The 17,691-nt window shown below is 40.5% G+C and overlaps 1 protein-coding gene across 1 annotated transcript in view; it reads right to left on the reverse strand.

Moving 5' to 3' along the window:
- Window positions 1–16,145, reverse strand: part of PRPH2 (peripherin 2) — a 29,555-nt gene extending 13,410 nt beyond the window's left edge. Inside the window, exon 1 of the mRNA XM_056818251.1 lies at window positions 15,265–16,145. Within this exon, the coding sequence (XP_056674229.1) occupies window positions 15,265–15,845 (581 nt within the window). The 5' untranslated portion in view covers window positions 15,846–16,145. The remainder of the gene's footprint in view (window positions 1–15,264) is intronic.
- Between the last annotated feature and the right edge of the window lie 1,546 nt (window positions 16,146–17,691).

The raw sequence follows: 17,691 nt of genomic DNA on the forward strand, positions 1-17,691 counted from the left end.
TGTCCCCCCTGATAAAATGCAAACTCCTTGAGGGCTGGGACTATTTCATTTTTGTCTTAGAATCCCCAGCAATTAGCACAAAACCCAGCCTGGTATATAGTAGTTGCCTAATAGATACTTGCTGGCACCTGCCCTCTTAATACCTCATCCAGACTGTGCCCTTGGGACAGCTGCCCCATTTGCACTCTCTTACTTACATTACTGATCTCCATCTCATCACCATCTTGTGCCATCATCTCTTCTAGGACAGTCGTTGGCCAAACTACCCCTATTTCCATTTGCCTTCTGAGCTGACCCATGGACCTGAGCTCCCAAGACCTGGCTTCCCTTGACCACACTCCACCCTATATACAATTGAGTGAGATGCAGATCATAATCTGAAATCAGTCGTGAATGCATCGCTGCCCAGCTTGGGCAATCCAAATAGCCTGGTCTTTAAGGCAGTTATGTGGTATGGCAGATAGAGTGCTAGACTTCAAGTCAGGAACTTATGAGTTTGAATCCTGCCTCAGCTACTTACTAGTTGCATAATTCTCAGCAGGATCTCTCAGCCTCAGTTTCCTATCTGTAAGTGAAGATAATAACTTGCCTAGCTCGGAGGGCTGTTGTGAGGATCAAAGGAGATAACATAATTGAAACATTTTGAAAACCATCAAATTGCTATATAGAAATATTAGCTATTAATTTGAAGTTCCTTTTGGTCATTTTAGTAGTTCACAGAGTCATCAAAAAAAGTAATGCCGTCTTAGCAGCAAACATGGCTTCCAGAAATAAAGGGGTGATTGTGCCTATGTTCTCATCTCTCATATGGAGGATTGTGTTGGGTCAGGGCACCACAGTTTACAAATCAAATACATAAACTAGAGAATGACTAGAAAATTACAACCAGAAAAGGGAAGGACTTGAGTCCATGATATACAAGTACCAACCAAAGGAAATGGAGATAATAAACCTGGACAAGTTGATTCTCGAAGCAGAAATGGGAATGGTTGTCAAGGAAGAGGTGCCATCAGGAAGACATAAATTTGACTTGTTCTATTAGACTCCAGAGGCAAGAACCAAGACTAAAGAGTAGAAATTGAGAGAGATGAGTTTAGAGTTGATATCTTTGAATCTTTCTAAGGATTCAAGTTTTCCCAAAGTAGAATGGCCTGCTTTGGGAAGGAATGAGTTCCCTCTCCTTTAGAGGTTTTCAGGCAGAGGGTGGATGACTTCTTGTTGGGTTAGTGGGGATTTCTTTCCAGTAAGGGAAGGACTAGATGGCCCTTCAAAGCTCTAAAATTCTGTGATGTTTCCTTACCCCTTAGTCTAACTCTCAGATCTCCTGAAGACTAAGAAATCTATGAGGTCCCCCACAGCTGACAATTCCCATCTATTCACTCTTCACTTAATGAACATTGGTTAAATGAATGTCATTAGATGTCCTACAGAGATGAAAAATGACAGTGAAGGAAGTATCTCCTATGCTGAGTGCTTGGCAAAAATTATTTCATTTGGGGGGCAGCTGGGTGGCTCAATAGATTGTGAGCCAGGCCTAGAGATGGAAGGTGCTGAGTTCAAGTCTGGTCTCAGACACATCCTAGTTGTGTGACCCTGGGCAAGTCATTTAACCCCCATTGCCTAGCCCTTATCACTCCTCAGCCTTGGAACCAATACACATTGTTGATTCTAAGACACAAGGTAAGGTTTTAAATATGTGTATATATATATATATATATATATATATATATATATATATATATATTTCACTTGATCCTCACAACAACCTTAGGAGAAAAATGCTATTATGATTTATTATTATGATTAAGAAAACTGAGGCAGATAGAGGTTAAGTGGCTCACCCAGAGACACACAGTTAGTAAAGATATGAAACTAGATTTGAACTCAGGTCTTTCCGACCCCAGTCTAGCTCTCATCCATTATACCACTCAACTTACAGGAAAATAAGCAAGAGATACCAAAAATAAAATAATATAATTCTAGTGTTTACTATTGAATAATTTTAAAATAATTTATCATTTAATTTTATGTATATTTTAAATATTTTATATAATTATACATTTATAATTTAATTATAAAATAATAAAATTTTAGTTTAATAATTACTAATTATTTCCTTTTTAGCCTGCGCATAGTTTGTTTATCCATATTTGTTTTTTATCTCCTCTCCCATTAGACTGCGAGTTCCTACAGGGCAGGACAAGATCAGGGATTCACTTGAATTCAATTCAAGAAATGTCTAGTAAAGCCCTACTATGTTCCAGGCAACAAGGTACTTGTGCTAGACAATGGACAATCTAGTTTCATGCCATTCTCTTCCTGATTGGCTCGATTGTGAGTGGAGTCCCCTCCATCCCTGTGTATTTTGTCTAAGTTCTGGATTTATTCCTCTCTGAATATGGCAGAGTAGAATGTACGTTTGTTGAGGGCAGAAATGGTCATTTTTGCATTTTTTCCCCTGCAGCTTGGCTCATAGAAGGTATTTAACAGGTGTTTATTGATTAATTGGTTGAAATAAAGCTGGAGAGATCAATGAGAGCCAGTCAGCGGATGACCTGAAATGACAGTTTGCATCTTCCCCCAGTGGCCATGGAGAAGCAGGCACAAAAGTCTTCTGAGCAGGTCAGGGCTCTGGGACATCTTCAAGGGCAAGGATTATCTTTCTTTTCTCAGAATTAGCGCTTCCAAAGAGGAGGTCAGGAAGCCTCTCTCGCCATCATCCCACACAGAATTGCCAATGGACAAAGTTCGAACCTTCTCTTTCTGCATCTGCCTTAGTGTCAACCCCAGGGCTGTAGAGATGAAAGCAGGTTGGGGAAAGGGGAGCTCTGGGGCTACCCAGGCTTCTCTAAGCCTTGCGCCCCTCTCCGGGGGCCTCCCATACTCCTGAATCAGCCTATCCTGAAGCCTCACCTTGTTTGCCTAGGGGTTTGTCCTTGTGCCATTTCTGGATTAAGCTCATGCTCTTAAGCCAAAGCCAGGCCAAGGAGATCTCAAGTCCTGGGTCACTGAGGCAACTATTTATAACCTGGTTCTTTCCTGAGCACCAACGATTTCCCCCTCAGCTCTATTACAAATCTCATTTTTATGGGTGACTTCAGGTAGGGACAGGTTTCATTTTGACTTTTGTATCCCAAATGCTTTATACAGGGCCTGGCGCACAGTAGGCACTTAACACATTTTCTTAATGACACAGTGCAGATATTTTATGACACAAATAGTATGTTGATTGGTTTTGCTGACCTTTTTTTCTGCCTCTTTTTTTATTCTTTATTACAAAGGATAGGGCGGGGAAAATGAAGAGATGTTTTCAGAATTGAACAGGATGGGTCAAGAAAAGGAATCCTTAATAGGTCTTGACCAAAGACACATGTAAAACCCAGTGGAATTGTGCATCAGATATGGGAGGGGTTGAGAGGAGGGGAGGGGAAGAACATGATTTTTGTAATCCTGGGAAAATGCTTTAAATTAATAAAATAAATAAAATTTTAAAAAACTAATAAATGCTTATAAATCTTAAAAAAAGAATCCTTTTCTTAGTATTCCATGATTGCACATATAAAATTGGTATCAAATTGCTTACCATCCCAGGCAGGAAGGAGGGGAGGAAGCATGGGAGGGAAGGAGAGAATTTGGAACTCAAAATAAAAAAAGAATGTTAAAAACTGTTTTAAATATGTAATTGGGGGAAATAAAGTATTATTTAAAAAAGAAAAAGAATCTGTTTTTAATATAAAAGGGAAACAATTAAGTCTACTTCAGTGTTGTTAAGTATGTTAGATTCTTCTGGTCTTAACAAGTGCTGGAAGAGAGGTCATGCAGAATATTTATGAGAGTGAATTCCCTCAGGCTGAAATATTAAGGCTTAATAGGTATTCATTCAACCTTTTATGCCAAGAGTTAGCACTATGATTTTTTTTTTAATTTTTATCTTCTGTCTTGGAATCAATACTTGATTCCAAGGCAGAAGAGCAGTTAGGGCTAGGCAATGGGGGGTTAAGTGACTTGCCCAGGGTCACACACCTAGGAAGTGTCTGAGTTCAGATTTGAACGCAGGACCTTCCATCTCATCTGGCTCAAGCACTATAATTTAGTACATGACTTTTCCATTACACAATTTTCTCTCACCCCCATACTTTCTCCTAGGCTGCACTCCATGCCTGGAACCTAGTTCCTCTCTACCTCTGTCTTCTAGAATCCCTTCCAGGGTCAACTCAAATGTTATATCCTACACAGGACTTATTCTGATCCCCCTGCGTGGTAGTACTCCCTAATTACTTTGTATTGAATTGACATCTATTTTGTGTTTGCTGATCTGTGTCCATGTTGTCTCCCTCCTCTCTAAAAGAACATATACCCTGTGAAGTAAAGGATTGATTGTGCTTTTGCATCCCCTGCTCCTAGCTCAGTATCTAGGGTCTTGATCAATTTTCTTGAATGAATAAATGAAGAGATATGCATTGATAGGTATTTAGTTTTGAGTATCTATTGGACTGATGAATTCTGACAACAAATCAAAGGGTATTTTCCCTTTGGAAATTCTTCTTGCTTTCTTTTTTGTAATATGGCTAATATGGAAATATGTTCTGCCTAATTTTACACATATAATTGCTATTGTATTGCTTCCCTTTTCAAAGAGTGGAGGAGGTGGAGGGAGAAAGAATTTGGAACTCAATTTTTAAAAAACTAATGTTATAAACAAATTATATATATATATGTATGTATGACATACATACATATATATATATATATATATCTTAACCTTCTGTCTCAGTAACTACTCTAAGAAAGGAGGGTGATGGCTAGGTAAACAGGGTTAAGTGACTTGCCCAAGGTCACACAGTTAGGAAGTAGCTGAGGTCAAATTTGAACCCAGGTCCTATGACTCTAGGTCTGGGGCTCTATTTTTTAAGTGTTTTTGGTTTTTTTTACCTCAGTGTTCTGGGTATCTAAACTCTCTAAATAATTTTCATAATGTTGAGGTGGTCATGCTTACCCCTGGGCATTGTACATTATTTGATCAAAGAATAAACATGTGTATAATAAATATAATAAAGAATAAATATGTGTATGTATTTTTTTATTCTGCACACCATAACCCTGTGAAGGGTGACCAAGGCAAGGAATTTCCAAGTCAGAGAAGTGACCAAGTGACCAAGCCAGAGAAATTAACTGACTTGCTTCAAATCACACAATCAGTGAAAAAGCTGAAACTTGAACTCATGTTTCTCTATTCTCATTCTAGTGTTTTCTCCACTAATTCCCACGGCCTCTCCAACTGGGATATTCACATAGATTTGTTCATCAATTTAGCCAGTTGGTCAGTTGGGCCTCAAGTAGATGAAACACATAAAATGTAATGGTCACTGGTGAGAGTAAGATGGGAGGGTAAAGAGGAGCCTGACACAGAACAAACCAAGTGGCCAACAAGGGATAGGTGGGCATAGGGTGATGGGATGCCCAAGATGGGTACCTGGGATGGTAGGAGAATTGTCACTGAAGACAAATATCACTCCCTTTGCTTTGCATGCATACATGTGTTTGTGTGTGTGTGTGTGTGTGTGTGTGTGTGAGAGTATATGATATATACACTCAGAAACATTGTTGTGGGCTGGGGAAAGATGTGTGCCATGATAGAGATCAGAGTTTTCTAGGTCTTGTTTTGTTTTATTTTTCTATGTAATGCCAATTCTCAATATTCTGTGGTCATTGGGAACCACATTTAATCCACAAATGTTATCTAGCCCAATGTACTACCAAGAAACATCCTTTTTTTGGGGGGGGGGGCAGCTGGGTGGCTCAGTGGATTGAGAGTCAGGCCCAGAGATGGGAGGTCCTAGGTTCAAATCTGACCTCAGACATTTCTCAGCTGTGTGACCCTGGGCAAGTCACTTAACACCCATTGCCTAGCCCTTAACACTCTTCTGCCTTGGAGCCACTACTCCAAGACAGAAGGTAAGCATTAAAAAAAAAAAGAAAGAAACATCTTTTTTTAACCAAGAATTACTCACAAATAACAAAATAAGCTAACAAATATTTACTTCTCTGAATGATTTGAAAGATGCTTGACTTGAGAGGAGTAGTGGATTCTAGTCCTGGATCCTTAACTAAGGAGTTATATAAACTTAGAGAGGTCACTTCTATTCTCCCTGTTTCTTCTCTTGGGAAATGAAGGAATTGAACTCAATGATCTAAGGTTTTTGTTTTTAAAAAGGAAAGAAGGAAGGAAGGAAGGAAGGAAGGAAGGAAGGAAGGAAGGAAGGAAGGAAGGAAGGAAGGAAGGAAGGAAGGAAGGAAGGAAGGAAGGAAGGAAGGAAGGAAGGAAGGAAGGAAGGAAGGAAGGAAGGAAGGAAGGAAGGAAGGAAGGAAGGAAGGAAGGAAGGAAGGAAGGAAGGAAGGAAGGAAGGAAGGAAGGAAGGAAGGAAGGAAGGAAGGAAGGAAGGAAGGAAGGAAGGAAGGAAGGAAGGAAGGAAGGAAGGAAGGAAGGAAGGAAGGAAGGAAGAAAAAGGAAAGAAAGAACTATTTCTATTAAAGTATACAGTTTACAAACCATTCTTCTCACTATGATCCAATGAAGTAGATAAAAAGGTTATAAATCATTTTACAAATATTATCTCATCTGTCCATGGACAGAAGTTAAGTGATTTGCTCAGGGTCTCACAGCAAGTGTTTGAGGCCAGATTTGAACTCCAGACCTAGTTTACCATCTAGCTGCCTCACTATTAGTGAAAATGTTTGTTATTAATGCTATTTTACAAATAAGGATACTGAGATCAGGGAGTTTGAGGATAATAATATAAGAATAATGGGCTCTAGAGCTGGAAGGGAAGAAAAGTAAAAGATCCCCAAAAAAGGATCACAGATTTAGCGCTAGAAGTAAACTTTAGAAACCATCCAGTCCAATCCCTTCACTATCTAGGTGTGGGAAATGAAGAAAGTTTAAAGGATTGGTACAAGGTTATATACATAGTAAATAGAAGATCCAGATTTGATTCCAGGTCTTCTCTGACTATGCCAAAAGCAGTCTCATTTCTACTGCCGCATGAAATTACTTACCCAAGCTAAAAGTCAAAGCCAGTATAAAACCCAAGTTTCCCATCTTGGGTGCAGTTGTTTTCTCTGCTGAGCCATGCTATCTACTTGTGGGAGGAAAGCAGAAAATGGAAGCAAGGACAAGGACAATGGTATATAAGAAGGTTCGAATTTAGGATTTACACAATAACAGCAGAAAGATTGGAAGCCAAAGAACCAGGGGTCGAATTCTAGCTCTGCTATTGACGATCTCTGGGACCTCAGGCAACATATAACCTTTTTTGGACCTCAGTTTCCTAATCTTTAAAATCATGAAACCAGACTAGATAGCCTCTAAGGTTCCTTCTAGATCTAAAACTCTGATTCTTTTGAGGGTTTCACTTTTGTCTTTTTATCCCTGTGGCTGACCCATAGTAGGCACTTAATGAATTCTTGTTGATTGATTGATGGTAATATCCCATATACTCTAATTCTGACCAAAAGAATCAGAATAGTCTGAAGTATCCCTGATTTCTTCAGATTTAAACATGAGTATATCCTGGATTTCCACCTTAGTCTTACTTTGATGCTTCCTAAAGAAGCAGCAGGCATGGTGTAGTGAGAGCTAGAAGTGGTGGCAGGAAGGTCTGTGTTACTCCACCTCTAACACTTACTGGTTCTGTGACCTAGTCATTTAACCTCCCCAAGCCTCAGTTTCCTCATTTGTAAAATGAGGACTGAACTAGCAAGTCTCCTCCTGCTCTAAATCTATGATCTCAAGACTCTCCATTCTCAAAGTCTTTGAGGAAAAGTCTAGGAATGTGTTTGTGTCCAAAGACCAATCTAAATATTATAATGAAATCTCACCACAATGTCATGAAGCCCCATTGGAATACTAGGCTCATAACATTGTTTTTCTGGGACTCATTGCCCCCAGTAAGGTTGTTTTACCTAGTCTTGTTTTTGTAGAACCCAGGAATCACATCTGGTGTGTATAAGGGATGGACAGGCTCATCACCAAAAGATAGGTAGCAGGAAATGACATTTTTTGAATCTTCTCAACTCCTGAAGATTATCTACCAAAGCATGGAGGATGTGGTTATAATCCTCTCCTTCGGTACACTGCCCATCCTCCATTATTTAAAGTGTTTTTTTTGCTCACAGTGATTTCTCCAAACCCATCTGTCTTATGGTCACATTGCTGTCTAGTAGCTTTTCCCCCAGATAAGGATAGTGGTAAGAAGTGAGGAAAAATATTAATAAAAACCCAACCTAACCAAGACTGCTTACTGTGTGTTAGGCACTGGGTCAGGTGCTGGGGAAATAAAAATAAAAAGCAAACAAGTCCCATCTCTCAAGAATCTTAACTTGGGTGATGACATGTCTATAAATAAAAGATAAAAGCCTGGATGTGCGATTCATAGGCAGATAGATGTGTGATGGATAGAGAACACTGGATCTAGAGTCAGGAAGATAAGAGTTCAAATCCAGACTCAGACACATGCTAGCTGTGTGACTCTGGGCAAGTCACTTCATCACTATCTGTCTCAGTTTCCTCCTCTGTAAAACGGGACCAATAATACCAGCTACTACCCAGTTATGGTATAAAGTGGTACACAGTGTCTGGTATAAAGTAAACTCTCATATAAATGTTTATTATCATTTGCTGTTATTATTTCATCGGTATGAGGAGAAACATCTTTTCTACAACTTGATCTTACAGACTTGCCTAGAGTTGTTGATGTTCATTCATTTCAGTTTTGTCTGACTTTTTATGACCCCTTTTGGAGGTTTTCTTGGGAAAAGCACTGGAGGAATTTGCCATTTCTTTCTCCATCTCCTTTTACAGGTGTGGAAACTAAGGCAAAGCAGGTTAAGTGACTTGCCCAGAGACCTACAGCTAGTAAATGTCTGAGGCCCCATTTGAACTCAGATCTTCCTCACTTTAAGCCTTGTGCTCTAGCCACTGTACCACCTTGCTGCCTAGGGTAGCAAGAGGACTTTCCAAGGCTCACACAGTATGAATCAGAGGCAGGACCTTAACTGGAGTCTTCTAATCTCCCCAGGCTCTCTATTCACTATCTCTACAGCCCTTCTTGGTGGTGATTGGAGAGCTGCTAAATGTATCAGAAGAGTGAGTTCATATGATTACTACTAATAAATAATGGTAATAGCTAGCATGTATACAGTCCTTTTAGTTCTTCAAAGTGCTTTACAAATCATCTCTCATTTGATACTATTTCCCTCAAATAAAATCACTCTCAAAATGGTATCCTCAAAATCCATGGCATCCACGAAAAAACATAGTTTTAAAGATGATTTTTAGGGGCAGCTAAGTGGCTCAGTGGATTGAGAGACAGACCTGGAGATGGGAGGTCCTGGGTTCAAAAATGATCTCAGACACTTCCTGGCTAAGTGACCTTGGGCAAGTCACTTAACCCCAACTGCCTAGCCCTTAATACTTTTCTGCCTTGGAAGTGCTGCTTAGTATCAATTCTAAGACAGAAGGTAAATATTTTTTAATTAAAGAAATAAGGATGGTTTTTTAAAAGAGGGGACTAGATTGCACAGTGGATTTCGGTCTAGAATCAGGAAGACTCTAGTTTCAAATCTGGCCTCAGATACTTCCTAGCTATGTGACCCTAGGGTTTATTAAAAAAAATGAATAAGAAATGATACCAAAATAATAAATAAATAATATAAAAATTGTATTTATGATATATTATCTTGATAAAGAAGGAAGAAACAAAGAAAGAAAACTGCAGCCACTGTGGTATATTATAAGTGTTTGTGCCCTGCTAGTCTATATCCTCCATGAGAACAGGAGCTAAGTCTTATTCATCTTCATAATTTTCTTTAAAAAAAAAAACCCTTACCTTCCATCTTGGAGTCAATACTGTGTATTGGCTCCAAGGCAGAAGAGTGGTAAGGGCTAGGCAGTGGGGGTCAAGGGACTTGCCCAGGGTCATGCAGCTGAAGTGTCTGAGGCCAGATTTGAACCTAGGACCTCCCATCTCTAAGCCTGGCTCTCATTCCACTGAGCTACTCATCTTCATAATTTTCTAAAAAGATACCAAGGAGGTGGAAAGGGTTATGAACATAGGAGGCACTCATTTTTAAAAATGGAAACAGACTGCAAGGCAGATTTCATCAAGTAGACTTTCCTTACTTTTACTCTAACATTATTATAACAAGCCATCAAATACCCACTGATGGCCAATAGGTTTGTGCAGAGAACAGCCAACATCCTCAGGCCTCCTAGTCAGTCACCCACCATCCCTGACCTGTGCAACCATAAACCACTTCCTTGCCTGGCCTCAGGCTGCTCCCTCAAGAGTCTTATCACCTTGTCGTGCCTTTCCTAGGCACCTGCCTGCCAGAGACCTGCTACCTTCCACAGCCTCTTGGAGTACTGGAGTTAGTGTGGACCTTGGGACCTGCACCATGCCTTTCATAGAACTCTTGAATTAGAAGGGACCTGAGAGCTCCTCCAAACCAAATCCTCATTCTAATAGATGAAGAAACAGAGGCATGGAAAGTGACTTGCCCAAGATCAAACAAGTAGGAAATGTGAGAGAGGAGATCACTGTTGGAACATACCACCCAAAGTGAGATCCAGATGCCTTGCCACGTTCCAGGTATGCTTTCCGTAGCCTGGTTCTATCCTGCTCCCTTCCCCATCAGTCGTCCCAGCTATGGTCTGCTAGGTTGTCTTCCCCTGAGGGGACATTTGGGATATCTACCTCCTCACTATTGCCATATCAGCGAGTCTTTCTCCCTGGGGCCCAAGGTGTCTCCCCAAGTCTTCCATGTCCGCATCACCTGAATTTATCTCATGTTCTAAAATTCCTACTTGCTTCTTTGTTGCCACAAACCCATTTGGGGTTAAGAAGACACACATCACCCTCTCTAAGAATACAGGGCAGAAATAACCCCATGCAGGCATTAATGCATTATGATAGAATCCTGGCGTTTAGTTGTGAACCCCATTGTGATATGATAGTTATAACATTGTTCTCATGGAACTCAGCCATTTTGAGGTTGCTTCATATAACCTTGTATTTCTTTGGAACCAAGAAAACAACATAAATAGACAAAGAGAGCAGCATGCCTTTCTGGGAGTGAACAGTCACAGGGTGAAGAAAAGGACAAAGCAGAGAATGGCAGAGGAACTCATCCCTATACTAACAGACATAAGGGGCAGCTGGGTGGCCCAGTGGATAGAGTACCAGGCCTGGAGTCAGAAAATTCATTTTCCTGAGTTCAAATCTGGCCTCACTTACTAACTGTGTGATCCTGGGCAAGTCACTTCACTTCCTTTGCCTGTTTCCTCGTCTATAAAATGAGCTAGAGAAGAAAATGGCAAACCAGTATCTTTGCAAAAAAATGGAGAGGCAAAGTCAAACAATACTGAACAGCAGGTGTGTGTGTGTGTGTGTGTGTGTGTGTGTGTGTGTGTGTGCGCGCGCGCGCGTGCGTGTGTAGGGGGGAGAGACAGGAACAGGGAGGAGGAGGGAGAGGAAGAAAGAGAAGAGGGAGGGAGAGGAGAGAGACAAACAGACAGACAGACAGATAGAGAGACAGACAGGCAGATAGACAGAGAGAGAGCAATATTTTTAGTCCAAACTTGTGATTTTATCAGTATAGGGACCTCCTGATAAGGAAATCTTCCTCTCCTAATACATATCTGCAACTGTTCTCCATCAGAGAGTTCTACAGGGTTGATTCGGAGATGAAGAGTTTTGAGAGACTTATCCAGAGCGTCACAACCAGGCTGTTTCAAGAGGTGGGAACTAAATCCAATCTTCCTAAGGCTGGTTCTTTCTTCATGTCACTTCTTGTAATTGTGCGTAGATTGAAGCAACCTGTACCCAGTGACCAGTCTGCCTACAGTCTAATTTTGCGCTCTTTTGGGCAGAAGTAAGGTTTTGGAGAAAGTCCTACTTTCTGGCAATGGGATTTAGGGATTGTCTGGAGAGAAGATAAATCCAAGTGCTGGGGAGCCCTTGGACAATTGGGAGCTGGCTATATGTGGGTCCCCACAGGATAAAACCACCAGCTAACCTGCCTCTTCTGCCCAGGAAGAATTGAGTTTCAGATCTGCCTCTGGCTCCAGTGTTGTCTTTATGAAGCTGGGAAGATAGTTTAACCTCTCAGTGGCCCTGGTTGATTCTTTGAAATTATAATTACAGTCAGAGTGAGTGCCATTCTGCATTGATGGGCGCAGTTTCCTCCCTGGAAGGTCACTATGCTGGCAAATTCATAGGTCCTAACAAAAATCATTATGGAAAATATAGAATGAAATACTGTATGGAAAGCGTATGGTTTGCAAAAAAACCTTAAAACTTGTTTGGTCAAACACCAGCGTGCTAGGAGAGTAGGAGAGAAGGTTAAATAATGCTACTTGTAACTATACACACACACATGCACTCACATATATAAAGACGTGCTCACACACACACACACACACACACACACACACACACACACTTCCCCTTATGCATGAAGGACAGAGAGGCTTATTGGTCCCCTCCTCCAACAGGGATTTACATCTTTAATCCTCAAGCAAGGAGAAAACAAAATCCTCCAGCAATGACCTTCAATCTGAATCTCTTTAGGCTTCAGGTAGAGTTAGGCGCTGGGGTTCACTGATGTCGGAACCATAGTCTACTAGGACTGTAAGAGGCGGAAGGCACTTTAGGGGTCATCTAATCCAAACTTCTTGTTTTGCAGAAGGTGCAACTGAGATCCAAAAAGGGAAAAGGATTTGGAATTCTAACATGTTTAAAGCGGAGTAGCTAATAGAAGGGGTAACTAGGTAGCACAGTAGATAGATTATCGGTCAGGAAGATCTGAGTTCAACTACGGCCTCCGACACTTATTACCTGCGTGACCCTGGACAAGTTACTTAACCCTGTTTGTCTCAGTTTCCTCATTTGCAAAATGGGCTGGAGAAGGAAATGGCAACCCCCTTCCAGAATCTTTGTCAAGAAAACCCCAAATGGGATCATGACGAATCTGATATGACTGAATGACTAAACAATAACAACAAAGTTAATAGAGATATCTAAACCAATCCTTTCATTTCTGAGAGCTGAATCTGGAATCAGAAAGATGGAGGTTCAAATCCTGTTAGACACTCATTGTGTGAGTCTGAGCAATTCAATTAATCTCTCCAGGTCTCAATTTTTCATCTGTAAAATAAGAATAATAATAGTACCATTCTCACTGGGTTATAATAAAACTCAAATTAAATAAAGGAGATCAAGTACTTTGCAACCCTTAAATCACCATATAAATGCTAGCTATTATTTGCTCATCTATCTCATAGATTTAGAGCTGGGAGAGATCTTTATTTCAATATAATTGCTTTCCTTTGTAATCCTATTTATTTTGTTTTACAGTCTTAAAACCATTATTCCAAAAAGGGGTCCATAGGCTTCATAAGTCTGCCTCCAAAAGAATCCATAACACAAAAAAGGATAAGGACACTTCTATAATCTGGTCTCCTCATTTTACAAGTGAGGAAACTGAGGATCACAGAGGTTAACTGTGTGCCCAAGTTCATAGTAACAGAAATTGGACCCCAACCCCAATTCTCTAACTCCAAATCCATCATGATTCTTTTCACTCAACTGAGTTAGAAGTCATCTGGGTCCAGGGTCATAAAACACTAATGGGGTCCCAGAAAGAGTTCTGGTAGGTATCTACTTGTGATTGTGGGAAGGAGCAGTGCATGCTGCTGAGACCAAGATATCCTCCATGACAATGCCCTATTGTGTCTCTGTCTACCTTTTTCCAGTGTGTATGGCTCATTAGTCTATTTTGTAATGTTGGAATGTCTATCAAGTTGCCTTTTTATCATAATCACCCACTGTACCATATCCTCTGATCCAGTCATCTGGTTTCTATGGGTTCTTGATAAAAGGAGGACTAGAGCATAGATAGCTCAGTGTTATCACTTGAAGAACAGCTCAGTGTCTGCTCCTATAATATCAATTTTGTGTATTAAATGAAGTCAGGTCTATAGTTCTCTCAAGTGCAAGAGAGGGGAGTGTGTCTCTTTACTTTTTATCTCCATTCCAGCCAGTATCTTCCCTCTGAATCTCTTCTTTTAAATGACCTTCACAGTTAGCTTTTGAGTCATATAAGAAAATCAGTGGGGACCTAAACTGTCATTCCCTTGGATGCAACATTTTTATTCTCATTAGATTGACAATGAATAGCTTTCTTTTTATATGAATTTGAACTGAGCAACCAAAGGTGTGGGTGGCCTGTGGGCATTGAGACAGGAAGATACTTGACACAGAAGGAAATGTTGGTTTACTATGAAAAGCAACATGATGAAATGGATGGGCCATGGAGTCAAGAAGACCTAAGGCCAAGCCCTACCTCTGATAAATTGCTTATGTATTCTCTAAAATCGCAAATTGCAGTCAAATGACTGATCTCTGTTAGTGGAAAGAATTTCCATTCTAGGAGTTCCACTGGTGAAATCACAGAGCAGTCAACCAATCTACACTTACTAAGCACTTACTAAATGCCAGGCATTTGAGCTAAACCAAACAAAAAGTATTATTATTATAACCTTTAGCCACAAGTTAGAAAACATGAGATTGATAATTAATTATTTCATATTTTATCAGTCAATAAACATTCATTAAGCACCTACTATGTGGCAGGCACATGCTAAACTTATATTTATATGTCACTTTCCTTGTGAGGAGAAGCCCTTTAAATGACCCATTTGTAAAGTAAAGGTCACCACTCTTCCTTTCTTAGAGAAGTCATCCTTTTTTTTTGTTAGACAACATAGAAACATTTAAGATCTTACTGCAATACTGTGACTTAAGAAGACTGGGCTTCCTTGGAATGGGATATTATGTGGCAGAACCTTAGAAAATAAATAGGTAACAGGAATAGAAAATAAAATACTTGAGTTTGGGCAGGATGACATTTCTAGATTAAGTTTCCTGGTGTGAATCAATCTAGTCCAAAAGCTATGGATGAGTAAATTGGGAAATAGTTTCTCAGGAGAGCTGATCTGGAAATGAACAGTTCTCTCCCAATCTAATGAAGTCAACTCAGACACTTAGTAGTTTTTTGTCCCAAAGGATTTCCACTCCTACATAAGTAGGATATCCTGACTCTCTCCCTTCTGCATCCATATGGGACATACATACATACATACACCTGTACACATACCCATGCATACACCCATAAAGAAGCAAGAAACCCCATGTCACTACTCACTCTTTTACTTCTTTGGAGGCAAAGTCCAGGTATCTGTTGCTGATCCACTGGACTTCAAACCAATCCCGGAAGCCATTATTTCCACAGCATCTGAACTCAATCTGCAACATGTCAATAGTCTTCTTCATGAAGCACCGACCTGGGGTGTCTGTGTCCCTATAATACTTCATGCCATTCTTGAGCCCATGGGCCAGGGTACTCTCCAGGGAACCCCTCATCAGAAAGCAAAAAAGGGAAACCATGAAGAGGATGATGTTGAAAAGAACGAAGATGATCAAATAGGGCTTCAACCATGGCTTCCATTTGGAGTATTTTGCAGGGTCTAGAGCATCATAACAGATCTTGCCTCCAAGAGCATTGAAGACACAAGCTAGCACCCCTACTCCAATCAAGGAATTGGGCACAAAATGGCTCTCAGAGTTATTCATTACCTCACTTCTCTTCTTGAGCTCAATCTTGAGGAATATTCCCAGGCTGAAGATGATAATTCCAGTCAGCACTGAAAGCCAGTTCATAAGCCAGAGCCCCTGGGCTAATTTGACCCTCTTCTTCTGGTCGAATTTGACTTTCATCAGTGCCATTTTTACAGGCTGGAGCCCAGGTGGGCTCTGCAGAATAGCTCCTGCCCTTGAATTTGGTGAACTTTGTGAATAAGAATTCAAGGCTTTTGGGGCACAGCAGATGGCTCAGTCTTCAGGGAGCCCTTCTCTGGTCTGGCCATGTCTCCACCCTTATCCTAGGGCTCCAGTGAGCTCAGGAAAGGGGCATTAAATTTGCAGTTCATCAAAGGCAAGCAGAACTCACTGCTGTCTCTGGAACTCCCCGTTTGAGCAAAGGAGAAACATTCTCAAAGTTGCAGACTATTAAAGTAGGATCTGCCAGAGAGGTCACCCTAATCCATATAATCAGACTGATCCAATTAGAAAAAGCCCTGCCAGCAGCAGATAAGGAGCAGTCATGGACTCCTCCATTTTCCTCCCTAGACCCTCTTTGGAATCTCAGTAGGAGCACCAGGGAGGCGGGTGGGAAACCAAATCTCATGAAGAAGTAACACATTTTTTTTAAAAGGCCAAATGCACCCAACAAATTAGAAGTCACAGGTGCAGTCTGGTAGGATAGATAGCTTTTCTGAGGAAAGAAACTAGTGAGAGCTGAAGGAATGGGCAAATTACTACTAGTAATACTATGGGCGCCTTCTAGTGGCCAGAATCTGATGTTTTCAAGCAGAAGTATGACTACCTTCCCAAGTCTAGAGTTTACTTTAGCTTACCACAGAAAGGGAAGAAGGAAACACACACACACACACACACACACACACACACACACACACACACACACACACACCCGACATAAAAATCCACTTTCCAAAATGTAAAAAAATTACTTCTCAAAGCCCAAAATAAGCATGAAAGTGTCATCCTGAAACAATGACCATAGAATCATAAATTAAGAGACTTAAGAAGCTATCCAGCCCCAAATCCTGAATTTTACAAATGAGAAAACCAAGATCCAGAGAAGTTAAGGAATTTTTTTAAGGTCATACAGGTAATAAATTACAGAGATAGGATTTGAACCTAAGTACTCTGGCTCTAGTGCTCCTTCCTTAGTTCCATACTACATCTCTCAAAAGCCATCACTTTCCTGACTAGGTACCTCTGCTCACATTGTTCCCTATGCTCAAATGCCATTCATCTCCCTTTTGCCTACTGAATTCCTACCCATTCTCACTCATAGCCCATGTTCCATTCTCAGAAAAGGAGCTCTGACTCTGGGCTGAAACATAGTGGACTCCATATTAGGGAGCATGACCCCAAAGAAAAGAAATTGGTCTTTTTTCTCACATTTTCTGACTCATTGCCTCTTCACTGGCACTCTAAGGAAAATATCCAAAACAATTCTTGTAGTCATGATCTGCCCAAAAGAGATTAAGAAAGGTCTTTCTCAGAAAAGGTACCCTGTTTGGGAACAGCAGAACAAGTTGTGGTATATGGTCGTGATGGAATACTATTGTGCCATAAGAAATGATGGGTAGGATAAGTTCAGAAAAACCTGGAAAAATCAACATGACCTGATGCCAAGTAAAGTGAGCAGAACCAAGAGGACAATGTATACACTAACAAATATTATACAATGGTCAACTGTGAAGGACTAAGCCATTATCAACAAAGCAAATCTCTAAGATAACCACAAGGGACTCATAATGAAAATACTCTCCACAATCTAAGAAGGAACTAATGGAATCTGAGTACAAATCAAAGCACTCCATCTTCCACTTTATTTCCTTATGGGATTTCTATTGTATGTGTGATATGTCTTCTTCCACAACATGAACAAAATAGAAATATGTATTACATGAAAGTATGGGTATAACCTAGACCAGACTATTCACTGCCTCAGGGAGGTAGAGAGGGGAGAGAGGGAGAAAAT

This window comes from Monodelphis domestica, chromosome 2 (genome assembly GCF_027887165.1).
Source record: "Monodelphis domestica isolate mMonDom1 chromosome 2, mMonDom1.pri, whole genome shotgun sequence".
Taxonomy (NCBI): Eukaryota; Metazoa; Chordata; class Mammalia; order Didelphimorphia; family Didelphidae; genus Monodelphis; species Monodelphis domestica.